At 45.3% G+C, this 18,037-nt stretch overlaps 1 protein-coding gene across 2 annotated transcripts in view; it reads right to left on the reverse strand.

Moving 5' to 3' along the window:
- Positions 1-5,240: 5,240 nt before the first annotated feature.
- Positions 5,241-18,037, reverse strand: part of GNL1 (G protein nucleolar 1 (putative)) — a 43,958-nt gene continuing 31,161 nt past the window's right edge. For both annotated transcript variants that reach the window (XM_058168242.1, XM_058168241.1), the window contains 4 exons: positions 17,397-17,575; positions 9,835-9,997; positions 9,605-9,745; positions 5,241-5,669 (listed from right to left, as the gene is read on the reverse strand). In XM_058168242.1, coding sequence (XP_058024225.1) covers positions 5,371-5,669; positions 9,605-9,745; positions 9,835-9,997; positions 17,397-17,575 — 782 coding nt within the window. In that variant the 3' untranslated portion in view covers positions 5,241-5,370. The remainder of the gene's footprint in view (positions 5,670-9,604; positions 9,746-9,834; positions 9,998-17,396; positions 17,576-18,037) is intronic.

The following is an 18,037-nucleotide window of genomic DNA, read 5'->3' on the forward strand; positions in this document are numbered from 1 at the left end:
ATTTGTTTACTACCGGTTCTGTGGACGTGGCATGGCTTGGTGGGTATGGCAGGGGAAGGATACTGTAAAATATCCATTCCCACCCCACTCCAGGGGAAGGCACTGCAAAACCCCATTTCCTCCCGATCAGCTGGGACTCGGGAGGCAGAAAATAGATGGGGGGGGGGCAGGCAGAGGTGGTATTTACCGGTTCTCCGGTTCTACTCAAAATTTCCGCTACCAGTTCTCCAGAACTGGTCAGAACCTGCTGAATACCATCTCTGCTCTGCCCTCTATCCAGGCAAGGCAGAAGACAAAAGATAATAGTAATGAATTATTTACCTGGCAATCGTTGTCAAGACAGTTCAAATGAGAAAATTCAACCTTTGGAAAATTCACTTGGTTACAAGCATTTCATCTGAGAATGGTTAGCAACAGGTATAAGAAAGATAATGATCTGTTATCACTTTTGTTTTAACTTGGGGTGATGAAGGACTTAACTCCATTTCACATTCTTGTAACTCACTCAAGAGTCAGGCCTGCTGAAAATTGATTCACACAAATAGATTTTTTTTAAAAAATCTAAGAACACAGAATTAATGCCATTTGACCCGTAATCTGGTTTTATCTTGGTTTTGCATTTTAGTCTTCTGGCCTAAGATCACACTAAGTAATGCCTTCATTCCTTTAGCCTCATTTGGCAACCAAATACCATCATTTGGGATGGAAACTTTTATGCATATAGCTTGCACTAAATTTGAGATATAAAGTCAGATTATATGGCAGTAACCACCAGACTAATCTCTTTTCCATAAATTGAACCATGGATATGCTATATTAAATAAAATAACTGCCATGGAAAATAATGTAAGTGAAATTGGGTATTCTCACTAGATTTGGAATTTGGAATTCCAAATTTATTTCAATTGGGAAGGAATTAGTATGTCTAGTCTAGTGAAAAAGTCTAGGAGTGACATGATAGCAGTGTTCCAATATCTAAGGGGGCGCCACAAAGAAGAGGTCAACCTATTGTCCAAAGCATCTGAAAGCAGACAAGAAGCAATGGATGGAAGCTAATCAAGGAGAGAACTAGCCTAAAACTAAGGAGAAATTTCCTGACAGTGAGAACAATTCACCAGTGGAACGTCTTGCCACCAGAAGTTGTAGGTGCTCCATCACTGAAGGGACTGGACAGCTGAATCCATCACTGAAGGGACTGGACACTGAAGGGACTGGACAGCTGCTTGTCTGGAATGGTATATGGCCGTGATGAACCTATGGCACATGTGCCCAAAGTGGCATGCAAAGCCATCTTGCCAGGCACGCATGGCCTTGCCTGTTTGTCTTCCAGGTTTCTGGTGCGCATGATACAGGGCAGGGGTCTCCAACCTTGGCAACTTTTAAGACTTGTGGACTTCAACTCCCAGAGTTCCTCAGCCAGCTTTGCTGGCTGGGGAATCTGGGAGTTGAAGTCCGTCTGGCTTAAAGTGGCCAAGGTTGGAGACCCCTGCCCTAGAGTTGGGAGCGAATAGCACTTACGTGTGAGTGGAACCTTTACCTTTACCTATAGATAACAATGTATAGATTTTGAAAAGGGTAACGTGAAGTTTTTGCAGTAATTAGGCTAGCGCTGAGTTTAGAAGACCTCTGCCCCTGTGGTGGGATTCAAATTTGTTTACTACCAGTTCTGTGGACGTGGCATGGCTTGGTGGGTATGGCAGGGGAAGGATACTGTAAAATATCCATTCCCACCCCACTCCAGGGGAAGGCACTGCAAAACCCCATTTCCTCCCGATCAGCTGGGACTCGGGAGGCAGAAAATAGATGGGGGGGGGGGCAGGCAGAGGTGGTATTTACCGGTTCTCCGGTTCTACTCAAAATTTCCGCTACCAGTTCTCCAGAACTGGTCGGAACCTGCTGAATACCATCTCTGCTCTGCCCTCTATCCAGGCAAGGCAGAAGACAAAAGAAATAGTAATGAATTATTTACCTGGCAATCGTTGTCAAGACAGTTCAAATGAGAAAATTCAACCTTTGGAAAATTCACTTGGTTACAAGCATTTCATCTGAGAATGGTTAGCAACAGGTATAAGAAAGATAATGATCTGTTATCACTTTTGTTTTAACTTGGGGTGATGAAGGACTTAACTCCATTTCACATTCTTGTAACTCACTCAAGAGTCAGGCCTGCTGAAAATTGATTCACACAAATAGATTTTTTTTAAAAAATCTAAGAACACAGCATTAATGCCATTTGACCCGTAATCTGGTTTTATCTTGGTTTTGCATTTTAGTCTTCTGGCCTAAGATCACACTAAGTAATGCCTTCATTCCTTTAGCTTCATTTGGCAACCAAATACCATCATTTGGGATGGAAACTTTTATGCATATAGCTTGCACTAAATTTGAGATATAAAGTCAGATTATATGGCAGTAACCACCAGACTAATCTCTTTTCCATAAACTGAACCATGGATATGCTATATTAAATAAAGTAACTGCCATGGAAAATAATGTAAGTGAAATTGGGTATTCTCACTAGATTTGGAATTTGGAATTCCAAATTTATTTCAATTGGGAAGGAATTGGTATGTATAGTCTAGTGAAAAAGTCTAGGAGTGACATGATAGCGGTGTTCCAATATCTAAGGGGGCGCCACAAAGAAGAGGTCAACCTATTGTCCAAAGCATCTGAAAGCAGACAAGAAGCAATGGATGGAAGCTAATCAAGGAGAGAACTAGCCTAAAACTAAGGAGAAATTTTCTGACAGTGAGAACAATTCACCAGTGGAACGTCTTGCCACCAGAGGTTGTGGGTGCTCCATCACTGAAGGGACTGGACAGCTGAATCCATCACTGAAGGGACTGGACACTGAAGGGACTGGACAGCTGCTTGTCTGGAATGGTATATGGCCGTGATGGCGAACCTATGGCATATGTGCCCAAAGTGGCATGCAAAGCCATGTTGCCAGGCACGCATGGCCTTGCCTGTTTGTCTTCCGGGTTTCTGGTGCGCATGATACAGGGCAGGGGTCTCCAACCTTGGCAACTTTAAGACTTGTGGACTTCAACTCCCGGAGTTCCTCAGCCGAATTCTGGGAGTTGAAGTCCACAAGTCTTAAAGTTGCCAAGTTTGGAGATCGCTGTTATAGGGTCTCCTGCTTGAGCAGGGGGTTGGACTAGAAGACCTCCGAGGTCCCGTTCAATTCTGTTATTTTGTTAAATCTGAAGCAGCACGCTTACAGGTGGGATGAACATTTCAGTCTGAATGCCAACCAATCATGTCTAATCTATTCTATTCTATTCCACCCCACCTCTCTTTCCTGCCACACTTGGTGAAGCTAGAACAGGTAGTTCTCGACTTACCACAGTTCATTTAGGGATCATAAAAACTTACAATGGTCCTGAAACAGTGGCTTATTACTGTTTTTTCACATTTAACAGTGTTACATCCTCATGATCACATGATCAAAATTCAGAGGCTTGGCACCTGGGTCATACTGTGTCCCAAGGTCATGTGATCCCTTTTGGCCACCTTCTGACAAGCAAAGTCAATAGGGAAGCCAGATTCCCTTAACAACTGCATTATTAACTTAACAACTGTGGTAAGAAAGGTCACATAAAATGGGGCAAAACTCACTTAATAACTGTCTCACTTCACCATTGTGGTCACCATTGTTAATTGTGGTCGTTAAGTCGAGGACTATCCCTACGAAGAGCATACTTCATTTTCACGGGAATATTTTGGGTAATATGAATTATAAAAATTCCTTCTCTCCAATATATTTTTTAAACCTGAAGACAGTTGTACTTTTGCAAAGCTTGCTATTTCCTGGAGCTTGGGGCTATTTTTGCTGAATGTGCAGATGATCCTGGTTGGACTACAAAAGGATGTACAGGTAGTCCTCGACTTACGACCACAATTGAGCCCAAAATTTCTGTTGCTAAGTGAGACACTTGCTGAGTTCTGCCCCATTTTATGACCTTTCTAGCCACAGCTGTTAAGTGAATCACTTCAGTTAAGTTACTAACACGGTTGTTAAATGAATGTGGATTCCCCATTGACTTTGCTTGTCAGAAAGTCACAGAAAGTACTGTATTTTTCAGACTATAAGATGCACTTTTTTGTCTCCAAAAAGGGGGCAAAAATGTCTGTGTGTCTTATAGACCAAATATTGCCGAAGCCTGCCCACTCGCCAGCCATTTTTTTGGCCTCTGCGTGCCCTGTTTTTGGGCCTTTTCTCGGCCTTTTTTCAGGCCATTTTTGCCCCATTTTTAGGCTTTTTTCGGCCTGTATTCAAGGCATTTTTCGGCCCATTTTCGAGACTTTTTTTCAACTTGTTTTCAAGGCTTTTTGAGATCACTTTTTTGGAAAAAACAGGCCGAAAAAAGCCACCAAAATGGGCCCCCAAAACCTTCAAAAATGGGCAAAAAAAGCCCTGAAAACGGGCCACAAAAAGCTTCGAGAACAGGACAAAAAAAGTCTTGAAAACGGGCCAAAAAAAGCCTCACAAATGGGCCGAAAAAAGGCCCGGAAACAGGCAAAAAAAAAAAAAAAAGACTGGAAAAGGGCCAAAAAAAGGCCTGAAAAATGGTAGGCCAAAACCATTGTTGTTTTTCTCTTCTAAATTTAGGTGCATCTTATAGTCGGAAAAATATGGTAATCACATGACCCCGAGACACTGCAACTGTCAAAAATATGAACCAGCTGCCAAGCATCTGAATTTTGATTGCATGACCCTGGGGTATGCTGAATGGTCATATGTGTGAAAAACAGTCATAGGTCTCTTTTTTCAGTGCCGTTGCAACTTTGAATGGTCACTAAATGAACTGCTGTAAGTCGAGGACGACCTGTACATTTTTGAGAATGATTCCACAATCTCCAACAGTGGTCAACCTGTCCAAGTGATAGGCAACAACTCGCTGTTCTGCTTGTAGCCATGGTGGGGCGGTGGTTAGAATGCAGTATTGCAGGCTAATTTTGCTGACTGCCAGAAGTTCGATCCTGACCCATTCAAGGTTGACTCAGCCTTTCATCCTTCCGAAGTCAGTAAAATAAGGACCCAGATGGTTGGGGCGCAATTTGCTGACTCTGTAAACCACTTAGGGAGGGCCCTAAAGCACTGTGAAGCGGTATGAATGCTACTGGTATTGCAGACGTCCCAGCATCTCCCAGCCAACAGCTATTACAAGAGTTCAGAGCAAACAGGCTACGGATCCTCCTGTGTTCCTAATTCATCTCTCCACAGCCACAAAGGTGGGCCAGGAAATAAACATCACCTTTATTGATATACAGCGGCAGCTCCGGAGCTGGGGAATGCACAACGGGGAAGGCGGCTGGGTTGGGCTGGGCAAATCTATCGCCCGTCCCTTAGTCCAAAAGGGGAAGCTACTAACATTCATCTTCCCCAAGCAAAGCAAACAAGTTCTGAGTGGGTAGCTTTCCCTTTCTGGGAGGGGCGGACTGGCTGGGCCCGCTCTTGGGGGCTGAGAGGGGTTCCTCCTCCTCTTCGCCTTCTTCATCGGCATCCCGGTCTTTCTCTTCGTCCTCCTCCTCTCCCGAGCTGGAGATTTCGTCCTCCTCTTCTTCCTCCCATTCGTTTTCCTCCGCAGAGCCTTGCTTGTCTTCTTGGCGGTGAGCTTCCTGCAAAGCGGCAATCTCAGCCGTTTCGGGGTGATGGTCCCACATGCCTGCAGAGGGAACAAAAACATGGAGCGGTGAGAAAACAAAGCATCCATCGCTGGGGACAGTCTTAGGCCAACTTCTCTCTAGCCTAAGCCACTATTCCTAGCAAACCCCTGATCACTTCAGTAAAGCAGTCTTCTGGAGTTCTCTATGGAGTAAAGAGCTTGTAAGAGAGAGACTTTCTGCTGCAGAAAAAGGCCGGAAAATTAGCATTTAGTAGAAAGTTAGCATAAATATCTATGCTAATACTGTGCAGAAATCATTCTGCATGATATGCTTCTGATAGTCCCAGCACGTAGGAAGACATGTCGAAATGACATCTCTTTTGCCAAGCGTTTAATGGTTCATTGTTTCGAAAGCTGATTCTAATTTTGGTTTTCATTGCAGTAGTTATAAAAGCTAAAGGTTCCCCTCGCACATACGTGCTAGTCGTTCCCGACTCTAGGGGGCGGTGCTCATCTCCGTTTGAAACCCGAAGAACCAGCACTGTCCGAAGACATCTTTGTGGTCATGTGGCTGACATGACTAAACGCCAAAGGCACACGGAATGCTGTTTACCTTCCCACCAAAGATGGTCCCTATTTTTCTACTTGCATTTTTTACATGTTTTCGAACTGCAGAAGCTGGGACAAGTAACGGGAGCTTATCCTGTTATGCGGCACTAGGGATTCGAACCGCTGAACTGCTGACCTTTTGATCGACAAGCTCAGAGTCTTAGCCACTGAGCCACTGCTCAGTCCCTGTTGCTGTAGTGCCGCCTTGAACATAGTCCAGAAGTTGGGGTACACATTGAATAATGAAGGCAAATATGATAGTATATTATAAATAAAACCGGACAGGATGATGGTGCCTCTGAACACAAATTCCACTTTATACTCACTATCAATATTCATTTTTGAGATTTTGCTAGCACGGCTCAAATCATGACCACCCCTACACAGGGGTCAACATCCAGAAAATATATATGAAGGAATTCCATGGAAGCTATTCCCACTGCTTGCATGGATCTCCTTCACATTTGGCAGCTAAGCATTATGCTGTTCATACTATGGCTGTTGTGTCTCGCCCACTCCCCCCGCCGCAGCCGGGCCCCTCTTATCTCCTGCCAGATGCTGATAGTCCTGGCATGCCTCCATGAAGAATGTCCTGGCATGCCTCCAGCCCCCAGCCCTGGCACCATGCCCGGACAGGCCGAACAAACAAACCTCCCTCGGATAGCATGTGCGCCTGAAGCCAGCCACGAGCTGAGATTACCAACAGCTGGAGACAAAACGATGCAATGGATAGACCCACACTTCCGGAGAATGGAGAGGCGACGTCACCAAAAGGAAGGGAGGGGCAGGCCTGGATAAGTGCTGAGTCATGGAGCCACACCCCATGGCCTATATAAAGGATCTGCTTTCTGGCATTCTCTGAGTCAGGCAAAGTCTAACTTGGATTGCTGAAGTCAGTTCCTGGTCTCCTGCCTGCCTTGAGAACTCTGATAGGACTTTGGCAGAGCTGCAGAGGCACGCTTGATACGGACTTCCCTGACCCGGCCGTCAGCGGAGGAGTGGGACACGACAATGGCAAAGTTAGACAGCATACTAAAAAGCAGAGACATCACCCTGCCAACAAAAGTGCGCATAGTCAAGGCTATGGTTTTCCCAGTTGTAATGTATGGTTGTGAAAGTTGGACCGTAAGAAAGGCTGAGCGCCAAAAAATTGAGGCCTTTGAACTGTGGTGCTGGAGAAGACTCCTGTATGTCCCTTGGACTGCAAGGTGATCCAAACGGTCAGTTCTAGCGGAGATCAACCCTGACTTCTCTTTAGAAGGCCAGATTCTGAAGATCAAACTCAAATACTTTGACCACCTAATGAGAAGGAAGGACTCAGTGGAGAAGAGCCTAATGCTGGGAAAGACTGAGGGCAAAAGAAGAAGGGGACGACAGAGAATGAGGTGGATGGATGGAGTCACTGAAGCAGTCGGCGTGAGCTTAAATGTTCTCCAGGGGATGGTAGAGGACAGGAAGGCCTGGAGGAACATTGTCCATGGGGTCATGATGGGTTGGATACGACTTCAACTTTTAACGGACATGAAATAATGGATTTTTAAAAGACATGAAATCAATACCAGTATAGGTAGTCCTTGACTTACAACCATTCTTTTCATGACTGTTCAACCGTGATCACGACACTTAAAAAAATATGACTTATAATCAGTTTTCACGCTTACAACTGCTGCAGCATCCTCATAGTAAACCGCCCTGAGTCCTTCGGGAGAAGGGCGGTATAAAAATTGATTAAATAAATAAATCAAATAAATAAAAATTCAGGTGCTTGGCAACTGGCATATATTTATGACATTGTCCCAGGGTCATGTGATCCTCTTTTGCAACCTTCCCAGCTGGCTTTTGACAAGCAAAGTCAATGCGGGAAGCCAGATTTGTTTTAACAACCACATGATTCACTTAACAACTGTGGCAAGAAAGGTCATAAAATGGGGCAAAACTCACTCGACAACCACCCTTGTGCTTAGCAATGGATATTTTGGGATCAACTGTGGCTGTAAATTGAGGACTACCGGCATTGAGAAAAGCAAGAGATCCCTGCTCCCATTTGGAAGTGATGGAGAAACTGCTAAAGAGGCTTCTTGTCGATGGGATAGGAATGTAAAAACCAAAATGTCAACCGCTTATAAGGAAAATCTGTATAAAAAGTTTTACAGATGTCACTTTGCACTGGCAAGGTTGGCTAAAATGTGTAAAGACAGATCAGCAAAACGCTGGAAATGTAACCAAACACTGGGCTCATACTACCACATATGGTGGACTCGTCCCAAAACTAAAACACACTGGTCCAAAATACATACCTGGTTGGAAAAAAATGACAAAGCAGCATATTGAACTGAGACCAGAGACATTTTTGTTGAGCATCCTACTGGAAAAATATGATAAAAAGACTACCTATTTGATTTTACATGTACTGACTGTGGCTAGGATTGTATTTGTGTTGTGTCTCGCCCAATCTCACCATAGCCGGGGCCTGCTTATCTGCTTCCAAACGCTGAAGAATGTCCTAGTATGCCTCCCGGCCCCAGCCCTGGCTCCATGCCCAGACAGGCTGAAGAGGAGGAAATATCTCCAGCCCCCAGCTCTGGCTCCATGTCCAGGCAAACGGAGCAACTAGACCCCTCCCCCTCCTCCACAGCATGTGAGCCTGAGGGAGGTCTATTGCCAACAGCTGCCGACTGGAGTGACCCTCGCGTCAGAAGACTTGATAGGCGGAGGCAATAGAAGGAAGGGAGGGGCAGGCCTGGATAAGTGCTGAGTCATGGAGCCACACCCCATGGCCTATATAAAGGATCTGCTTTCTGGCATTCTCTGAGTCAGGCAAAGTCTAAACATATCTTGCTGAAGTCACTTTCTGATCTCCTGCCTGCCCTGAAGACTTTGCTAGGACTTTGGCAGAGCTGCAGAGGCACGCCTGATTCGGATTTCCCTGACCCGGCCGTCAGCGGAGGAGTAGGACACGACAATTTGCGCAGCAGTGGAAGAGTGAGGAGATCCCGTCAGGCGAGATAGTAATTCAGAATATAATGGAATAGGCAGAAATGGACAGATTAACGTTTATCATTAAGGACAGAGAAGATACTGAATATTTTCTGACGTGGGAGGTATCTTATCAATGGCTAGAGAATAGAAACAGAAGTTAGGAAGGAGGAGATATAAGAAAAGAAAATGTTACTATGGAGAGAAGTTTATGACAATGTTATGTACTATTGTAAATTGTATTGATAAATAGTTATATTATGAATGTCATTATAACGATACTACAAATATGCAAACTATGAATTTTTAAAGAATTGTACCCAGTTCACGCACTGTTCAATGGCGATGAAAAGTATTATAAATAAAACAAATAAAACATGAAAAGAAAAAAGAGATTTCTTGTCAGAGACCTTTCTGTGATGTGTAGCCTGGAGGTCGCATACAGATACAGAGTCGCCCGTCGACTGCGAGGCGTAGAAGACTGTTGGCTGCTCGGTAAACATCATTCCGGGCTCCTTTGGCTGTCTTGTAACCTCGTTTCTCAGCCCAGGCTGAAAAGACAGAGAAGAGGATAGGAGGGTTTAGAGCCACGTTGAACATCGAAACTCAGCTGGACAAGTTGCTGCTTCAGCACTGTTACCTTCACATACATCCCAGGCACACCAAGGAGGTTCAGGTTTGCCGTGTTCGGCGTCTGGATGCCGCAGCTTGAGCAAGGCCTGCACCGGAATCCGGCTAGCCAAGTACCCCACAGGAGTATAGGGTTCCTGGATCTGGGAAATAGGGTAGATACCAGCCAATATCTGAAAATTGAACAAAAATAAGGAGAGCTTATTGCAGTGATGGCGAACAAATGCTGCGCACCTGTGCCCTCGTCAGGGCAGCACTCCGGAAAAGCCGAACTTCTGGGTTCTAGCGTGAGTGCGCATCCGATGATCAGCTGGCTGGTGCGCATGTGCAGGCTGATTTTCGGCACTGCCGCGCGCGAAGGGATCGCGCTCCGGAAAAGCCAAACTTCCGGGTTCTAGCCTGCATGCGTGCCCAACGATCAGGTGGCTGGTACGCATGCGCAGGCCGGTTTTCGGCACTGCCGCGTGCACGGACAGCTGACTGTCACGCGCACATGCGCGCCAGAAACCCAGGAGACAAACAGGCAAGGCCCCACATGCCAGGCAACATGGCATCATGTGCCACTTTAGGCGCACCTGCCATAGGTTCACCATCACGGATTTACTGCTTCCCAGGGGCTGCTATTGGATTTACTCTGCAGCAGGGTTAAAATGCTCCCGGTCGGACTGGATCGCCCAATCCGGTAATAATAATAATAATAATAATAATAATAATAATAATAATAATAATAATAATAATAATAATAATAATAATAATAATAATAATAATATTTTAATTTGTATACCACCCTTCTCCCGAAGGACTCAGGGCGGTTTACAGCCAAGATAAAATACAATAGAAACACATACAATACTAAAAACAGGCATTAAAAAACTTATTAAATTTGGCCCAATTTTAAAATACAATCAAACCCTATAAAATTAATAAATATTAAAACCCATAAAATCAACTAAAAAATTAAAATTCAAGCCAGTCCTGCGAGACGGAATAGATAAGTCTAAGTTCGCGGCGAAAGGTCCGAAGGTCTGGTAGTTGTCGAAGGCCAGGGGGAAGTTCGTTCCACAGGGTAGGAGCCCCCACAGAGAAGGCCCTTCCCCTGGGGGCCGCCAGTCGACATTGCTCGGCTGACGGCACCCTAAGGAGTCCCTCTCTGTGAGAACGCACAGGTCGATGGGAGGTACAAGATGGCAGTAGACGGTCCCGTAAGTATCCCAGTCCTAAGCCATGGAGCGCTTTAAAGGTGGTAACCAATACCTTGAAGCGCACCCAGAAGACAACAGGCAGCCAGTGCAGTCTGCGCAGGATGGGTGTTACATGGGAGCTCCGAACCGCTCCCTCTATCACCCGCGCAGCTGCATTCTGGACTAACTGGAGCCTCCGGGTGCTCTTCAAGGGGAGCCCCATGTAGAGAGCATTGCAGTAATCCAAGCGAGAGGTAACAAGAGCATGAGTGACCGTGCATAGGGCATCCCGGTCAAGGAAGGGGCGCAACTGCCGAACCAGGCGGACCTGATAAAAAGCTCTCCTGGAGACGGTCGTCAAGTGATCTTCAAAAGACAGCCGTTCATCCAGGAGAACGCCCAAGTTGCGTACCCTTTCCATCGGGGCCATGACTCGCCCCCAACAGTCAGCCGCGGCTGCAGCTGACTGTACCGGGGTGTCGGCATCCACAGCCACTCCGTCTTGGAGGGATTAAGCTTGAGCCTGTTTCTCCCCATCCAGACCCGTACGGCTTCTAGACACGGGGACAGTACTTCGATAGCTTCGTTGGGGTGGCCTGGGGTGGAAAAGTACAGCTGCGTATCATCAGCGTACAGTTGGTACCTCACCCCAAAACCACTGATGATCTCACCCAGCAGCTTCATATAGATGTTGAACAGGAGAGGCGAGAGAATCGACCCTCTGTGGCACCCCACACGTGAGGCGCCTCGGGGTCGATCTCTGCCCCCCTGCCAACACCGTCTGCGACCGGTCAGAGAGATAGGAGGAGAACCACCGATAAACGGTGCCTCCCACTCCCAAACTCCCCAGCCGGTGCAGCAGGATACCATGGTCGATGGTATCGAAAGCCGCTGAGAGGTCTAATAGGACCAGGGCAGAGGAATAACCCCTGTCCCTGGCCCTCCAGAGATCATCAACCAACGCGACCAAAGCCGTCTCCGTACTGTATCCGGGTCGAAAGCCGGACTGGAACGGGTCTAGATAGACAGTTTCATCCAGATATTGGGGTAATTGACGTGCCACCACACTCTCTACAACCTTCGCCACAAAGTGAAGGTTGGAGACCGGACGATAGTTTCCTAAAACAGCTGGGTCCAGGGAAGGCTTCTTGAGGAGGGGTCTTACCACCGCCTCTTTCAAGGCAGCAGGAAAAAACCCCTCCAACAAAGAAGCATTTATAATCCCCCGGAGCCAGCCTCGTGTCACCTCCTGCGTGGCCAGTACCAACCAGGAGGGGCACGGGTCCAGTAAACGTGTGGTGGCATTCAACCTCCCCAACAACCTGTCCATGTCCTCAGGAGTCACAGGGTCAAAACCATCCCAAACAGTCTCAACAAGACGAGTCTCTGACCTCTCGCCTGGATCTACCCAATTTTGATCCAACCCATCCTGAAGCTGAACGATTTTATCGTATAGATAACCATTAAACTCCTCGGCACGCCCTTGTAATGGGTCCTCCCGCACCTCCTGTTGAAGGAGAGAGCGGGTCACCCCAAACAGGGCGGCCGGGCGGTTATCTGCCGACACAATGAGGGAGGAAACGGTAGCAATGGCGGTGGGTGGTTCAGAGAACCAGTAGCAAAAATCCCTGCCCCCCCCCCCCAATGCCGAGCTGAGCTGCACAATCATTTTTTTTTTAATTTACATTTATATCCCGCCCTTCTCCAAAGACTCAGGGCGGCTTACAGTGTGTAAGGCAATAGTCTCATTCTATTTGTATATTTACAAAGTCAACTTATTGCCCCCCCAACAATCTGGGTCCTCATTTTACCTACCTTATAAAGGATGGAAGGCTGAGTCAACCTTGGGCCTGGTGGGGCTTGAACCTGCAGTAATTGCAGGCTGCTGTGTTTTAATAACAGGCTTCTTACAGCCTGAGCCACCACAACATCATCAGAGGTTGTTGTTTTTTTTACTTTTAAAAGCATTTTTTCTTCAGCCGAAAAAATGCTTTTAAAAGTAAAAAAAAAGCCTCTGATGATCGCGTGGTTCAGCTGGGATTGTTAGAGGCTTTCAAAATCTCTTTGGCTGAAGAGGTTGTAGAAAAAATTCTTTTAAAGGGCTCCTCTGATGATCCCAGCTGAGTTGCCTGATCGTCAGCTTTTTTTTTCTTTTAAAGGCAAAAAAAATGCTTTTGAAAGAAAAGAAAAGCCTCTGACGATGAGGCAACTCAGCTGGGATTGTCAGAGGAGCCTTTTAAAAGCATTGTTTAACAACCTTTTCGGCCGAAGAGGTTGTAGAAAAAATGCTTTTAAAAGTAAAAAAAAAAAAAAAAAAAGTTGGCCACGCCCCTCCAGTCACATTACCCCACCACCATCAAGCCACGCCCACAGAACCGGTTAGTAACAAATTTTACATTTCACCCTTGCTTTGCAGGTGTTGGCAGACTTTAAAAACAAAAAATGGAGAAAAGGAAGGAGGGTATTTTTTTTTGTGGTATTTTTTTTTTGTTTTTAGAAAAGACACAAGCCCAGCTCAAAACATCATCTCCTGCAGCACAAGATTCATCTCTCAGCTTACAGCAGTGTTTCTCAATTGTGACAACTTGAAGAGGTATGGACTTCAATTCCCAGAATTCCCCAGCCAGCACAGCTGGCTGGGGAATTCTGGGAGTTGAAGTCCACACCTCTTCAAGTTGTCACAATTGAGAAACTCTGGCTTAGAGCAACATTGAGTCATCAATGTCTCTTCCAACTAACACCCTTGAGTTGCATAATAGAAGCTCAGAAACAAAACCTCTCCTTCGAGCTATTTTTTCCCCCCTCGTCTTTATAACATTATAGAATAAAATACAAAAATACAAAAGAAAATAGTAGGATCCCATGGGGGGGTGGGGGAGGAGGGAGAAAAGGAAAGGAAAAGCGTTGACTTCCGACTCCCTCCGCTACGGTTGAATAATAAACCATGAACCTCAAACCTCAAACTTTTTTTTACTTTTCCATAATAAACTGTCCATTTCGATAACGACAAATGAATCTAATCAGTAAACAAAACCCAAAATCAAAGTTTCGTTTTTAAAATCTCTCCTTCGAGCCTGATTAGGAAGCATGCAGGGAGATGATGATGATGGGGAAACGTCACACTCTGTTCTATGATGATGATTAGAGAAGAACGTCGGTCGCTTCCCTTGTTAAAAATTAGTACTCTGCCCACCAGGCTGCACTGCTGGGGCTGGGAATGTTTCATGGCTGCAGAAGATGAGGCGCCCGGAGGCTCTTTGGTCAGAGTATCACAAACTTGGATCTCCTGTGCTGGAGCATCTGCTAAGAAAATGAAAAAATCAGACTGAAATCAACGTTTTTCATTTTCTTAGCAGATGCTCCAGCACAGGAGATCCAGGTTTGTGGTACTCTCACCGAAGACCATCTGGGTGTCTCCTTTTCTGCAGCCATGAAACATTCCCTGCCCCAGCAGTGCAGCCTGGTGGGTAGACTATTGATTTTTAACAAGGGAAGGGACATTCTTCTCTAATCATCATCATAAAACAGAGCATGATGTTTTTCCATCATAAATCTCTCTGCATGCTTCCTAATCTGTCTTGGTAGAAATATATTGAAGTGGCCTTACATGAGCCTTCATGGGCTGAAAGGGACATTGATAAGAGACTTGCATTGGTACTTGAGATCTCCCAACTGTCTTTTAAGCTCTTTCCAGTTGATTCACACACATACAGTATTTTTTGGACTATAAGACGCACTGGCGTATAAGACGCACCGAGATTTTGAAGAGGCAAACAAGAAAACAAGTGCCTTATACACTGTAAGCCGCCCTGAGTCTTCGGAGAAGGGCGGGGTATAAATGTAAACAAAAAAAAAAAATAGTTCTTGCCCTCCCCAGTCTGCAGGCCTCCCAAACCCTCTGCGCATCACGTTTTTGTGAAAAAAGGGCCTGTTTTTGGTGAAAACGGCTTGTGTGGGGTGGGGTTTCAGGAGGCCAAAAATGGCTGTATTCGGTGTATAAGACGCACCAACACTTCCACCCCCTTTTGGAGGGGGGGGAAAGTGTGTCTTATACTCTGAAAAGTACGGTATGTCCATCACTCAGATCTAGAGGTATCAACAATATAAATGGGCTTTTTCAGTTTTAACATCCTCTCAATTATTTTTCCTTAGTTCTCAGCCAAGGAGTTAAGAGAAGCACAGAGTTGCTCTCTCTCTCTCAGGCCAATTCACCTCACAGGGTTGTTGTTGTTGTGGGGAAAATAGGAGGAGGAAGGTGCATTAAATATGTTCACCGCCTTAAGACATTTGTAAAAATAATAAAGGCGGGATACAAATAAACAAATGAAATTGCCTTCAATTGTGTTTTTCATCAAACGCTACACTAGCATTGGAATCGCAAGCAAACTTTCCAGTTAGCAAACTAGGGCTATGCAGCCCTTCAGTGGCAATTCAAGAAAAGTGCTTCAAAGCTCGAAAAAATATCAGCAAAGCAACCATCTGCAAATTTGTTGCTGCAGTCATGCCTTTAAAGAGTTGAAGGTAGAGGGGAGCGGGACAAGCCTGAAAAAAGACATGGCGACTTGACATAATTGCAGATAAGTGATAAGACCACACCTAGAGTACTGCATTCAGTTTTGGTCACAACACTATAGAAAAGATGTTGAGACTCTAGAAAAAGTGCAGAGCAGAGCAACCAGGATGATTAGGGGACTGGAGGTTAAAACATATGATGAATGGTTGCAGGAACTGGGCATGGCTAGTCTAGTGAAGAGAAGGACTAGAGGAGACATGATAGCAGTGTTCCGATATTTGAGGGGCTGCCAGAGACAGGAAGGGATCAACCTATTTTCCAAAGCACCCAAAGGCCAGACAAGGAATAATGGATGGAAACTGAACAAGGAGAGATTCAACCTGGAAATAAGGAGAAATTTTCTGATAGTAAGACCAATCAACCAATGCCTTGAAATATTGCATCCAGTTTCGGTCATCACGATATAAAAAAGGATGTTGAGACTCTACAAAGAGAGCAACAAGAGAACAGCAACGAAGATGATTAGGGGGCTGGAGGCTAAAACATGCAATGAACAGTTGCAGGAATTGGATGTGTCTAGTTTAATGAAAAGAAGGACTAGGGGTGATATGATAGCAGTGTTCCAATATTTGAGGGGCTGACACAAATAAGAGGGTGTCAATCTAGTCTCCAAAGCATTTGAAGGCAGGACAAGAAGCAATAGATTGAAACTAATCAAGGAGAGAATCAACCTAGAACTAAGAAGAAATTTCCTAACGATAAGAACAATTAATCAGTGGAACAGCTTTGCCTTCAGAGGTTGTGGGAGCTCCATCACTGGAAGCTTTCAAGAAGAGATTGAACTGCCATCTGTCAGGAATGGTGTAGGGTCTCCTGCTTGGGCAGGGGTTTGGACTAGACAACCTACAAGGTCCCTTCCAACTCTATTAATCTGTTAAACTTCTGTTTGTGCCTCTGCAAATGTCAACGCCTCTTTTCTGGCATCAAAACTGACTTTTCCACAGTTGGACCAGAGATAAGATCAGTCAGCAATGCTCTCTACCAGAATTGGCTGAATGATCGAAGGATGTATGAACTCACAGTTATAATACCTGCATGTGAAGAAAGCTGGGACATGACCACTGAAGTAAAGACAAGGGTAAGAGGAAGCTCGAACAGCATTCTTCAAAATGAAAAAGGTCTTCTGCAGTCACGACATAAGCCTATGATTGAAAATCAGGCTTGTCAGATGTTACATCTTTTCTATCCTCCTCTATGGAATAGAGAGTTGGTCTCTGACAGAAAGCCACTTGAACAGACTAGAAACACTTGAAGTGTGGATTTACAGACGGCTGTTATGTATAAGTTGGGTTGACAAAATCAGAAATGAAGTGATGATAAGCTGCCTGGGAAGGCATCAAAACCATTAAAAAGCTAAAGTTAGAATATTTTGGACATGTGATGCCACATCTGGAAAAATATACCATTCCTCATTTAATCCTCCAGGGAAAGATTGAAAGCAAACAAGGTCCAGGCAGAAGAAGAACATCATGGCTTCAAAATCTAAGGGACTGGTTCGGTCAAAACTCAGCAGCACTTTTTCGTGTGGCTGTTGATAAAAATAGGATTGCCAACATGATCGCCAACGTCCGATGACGGATATGGCACAACAAGAAGAAGAATGTGAAGAAACCCTGGGAAAAATCACTTAAAATTCTCACTATCTTGCATTTTGCAGCATGAGTTGGAAGTAAATTCAGCTCAAGGTTTGGTTGGAGAACCTCCTTTCTAGAGAAACTAGAGAGGTCCTACTGCACAGAAAAATAGAAAAATAGTCCACCTATTTACAGTATAAGGAAACTTCCTATGTTCAATCTTTTATGCGTTTCCAACTCTTACCTGTTGTTTCTTGTCAACAAGAGATGGGAAGATGAGCCCTGGACAATCGCACAACTTGACTGTGGGTGTAAGGAAGTAGGTCTGGAAGTACTTAGTATGACCGGGAGTGCGGGAGACGCTCACAACTTTGCGTCCTACCAGCCCATTAATGAGGGAGGACTTGCCCACGTTGGGAAAGCCTGTAGGGAGGTGGAAAGGGAAGGACAAAATCAAAATGGCTCTCATTATCATCATCAACATCTCCACCGTTAATCAAAACTGTTGCCATGAAAGGTTTGCTGCTTGGGAGACCCTCCAGTTCTTCCACAAAACAAAACGCTGGGCCAGATAGTTTACCTCAGCTTCCTTGCTTATTTATTATAACAAACTGATATAGCAGAAATCAGCTTCTCTCTCTTTCCCATTCCTGCATGACCAGACCAACTAAACCAGGGGTCTCCAAATTTTAAGACTTCTGGACTTCAACTCCAGGGGTGAAATGCTACCGGTTCGCTCTGATTCGGGCAAACAGGTAGCAGTGGGTGGTTTGGCGAACCGGTAGCGGCAGCACCGTGAGGCTCCGCCCACCCGCCCGGAGTTACTTCCTGGTTTTAACCAGGAAGTAACCTGTTTTTGATGGCTTTGTGCATGCGCAGAGGGTC

Source organism: Ahaetulla prasina, chromosome 2 (genome assembly GCF_028640845.1).
Source record: "Ahaetulla prasina isolate Xishuangbanna chromosome 2, ASM2864084v1, whole genome shotgun sequence".
Taxonomy (NCBI): Eukaryota; Metazoa; Chordata; class Lepidosauria; order Squamata; family Colubridae; genus Ahaetulla; species Ahaetulla prasina.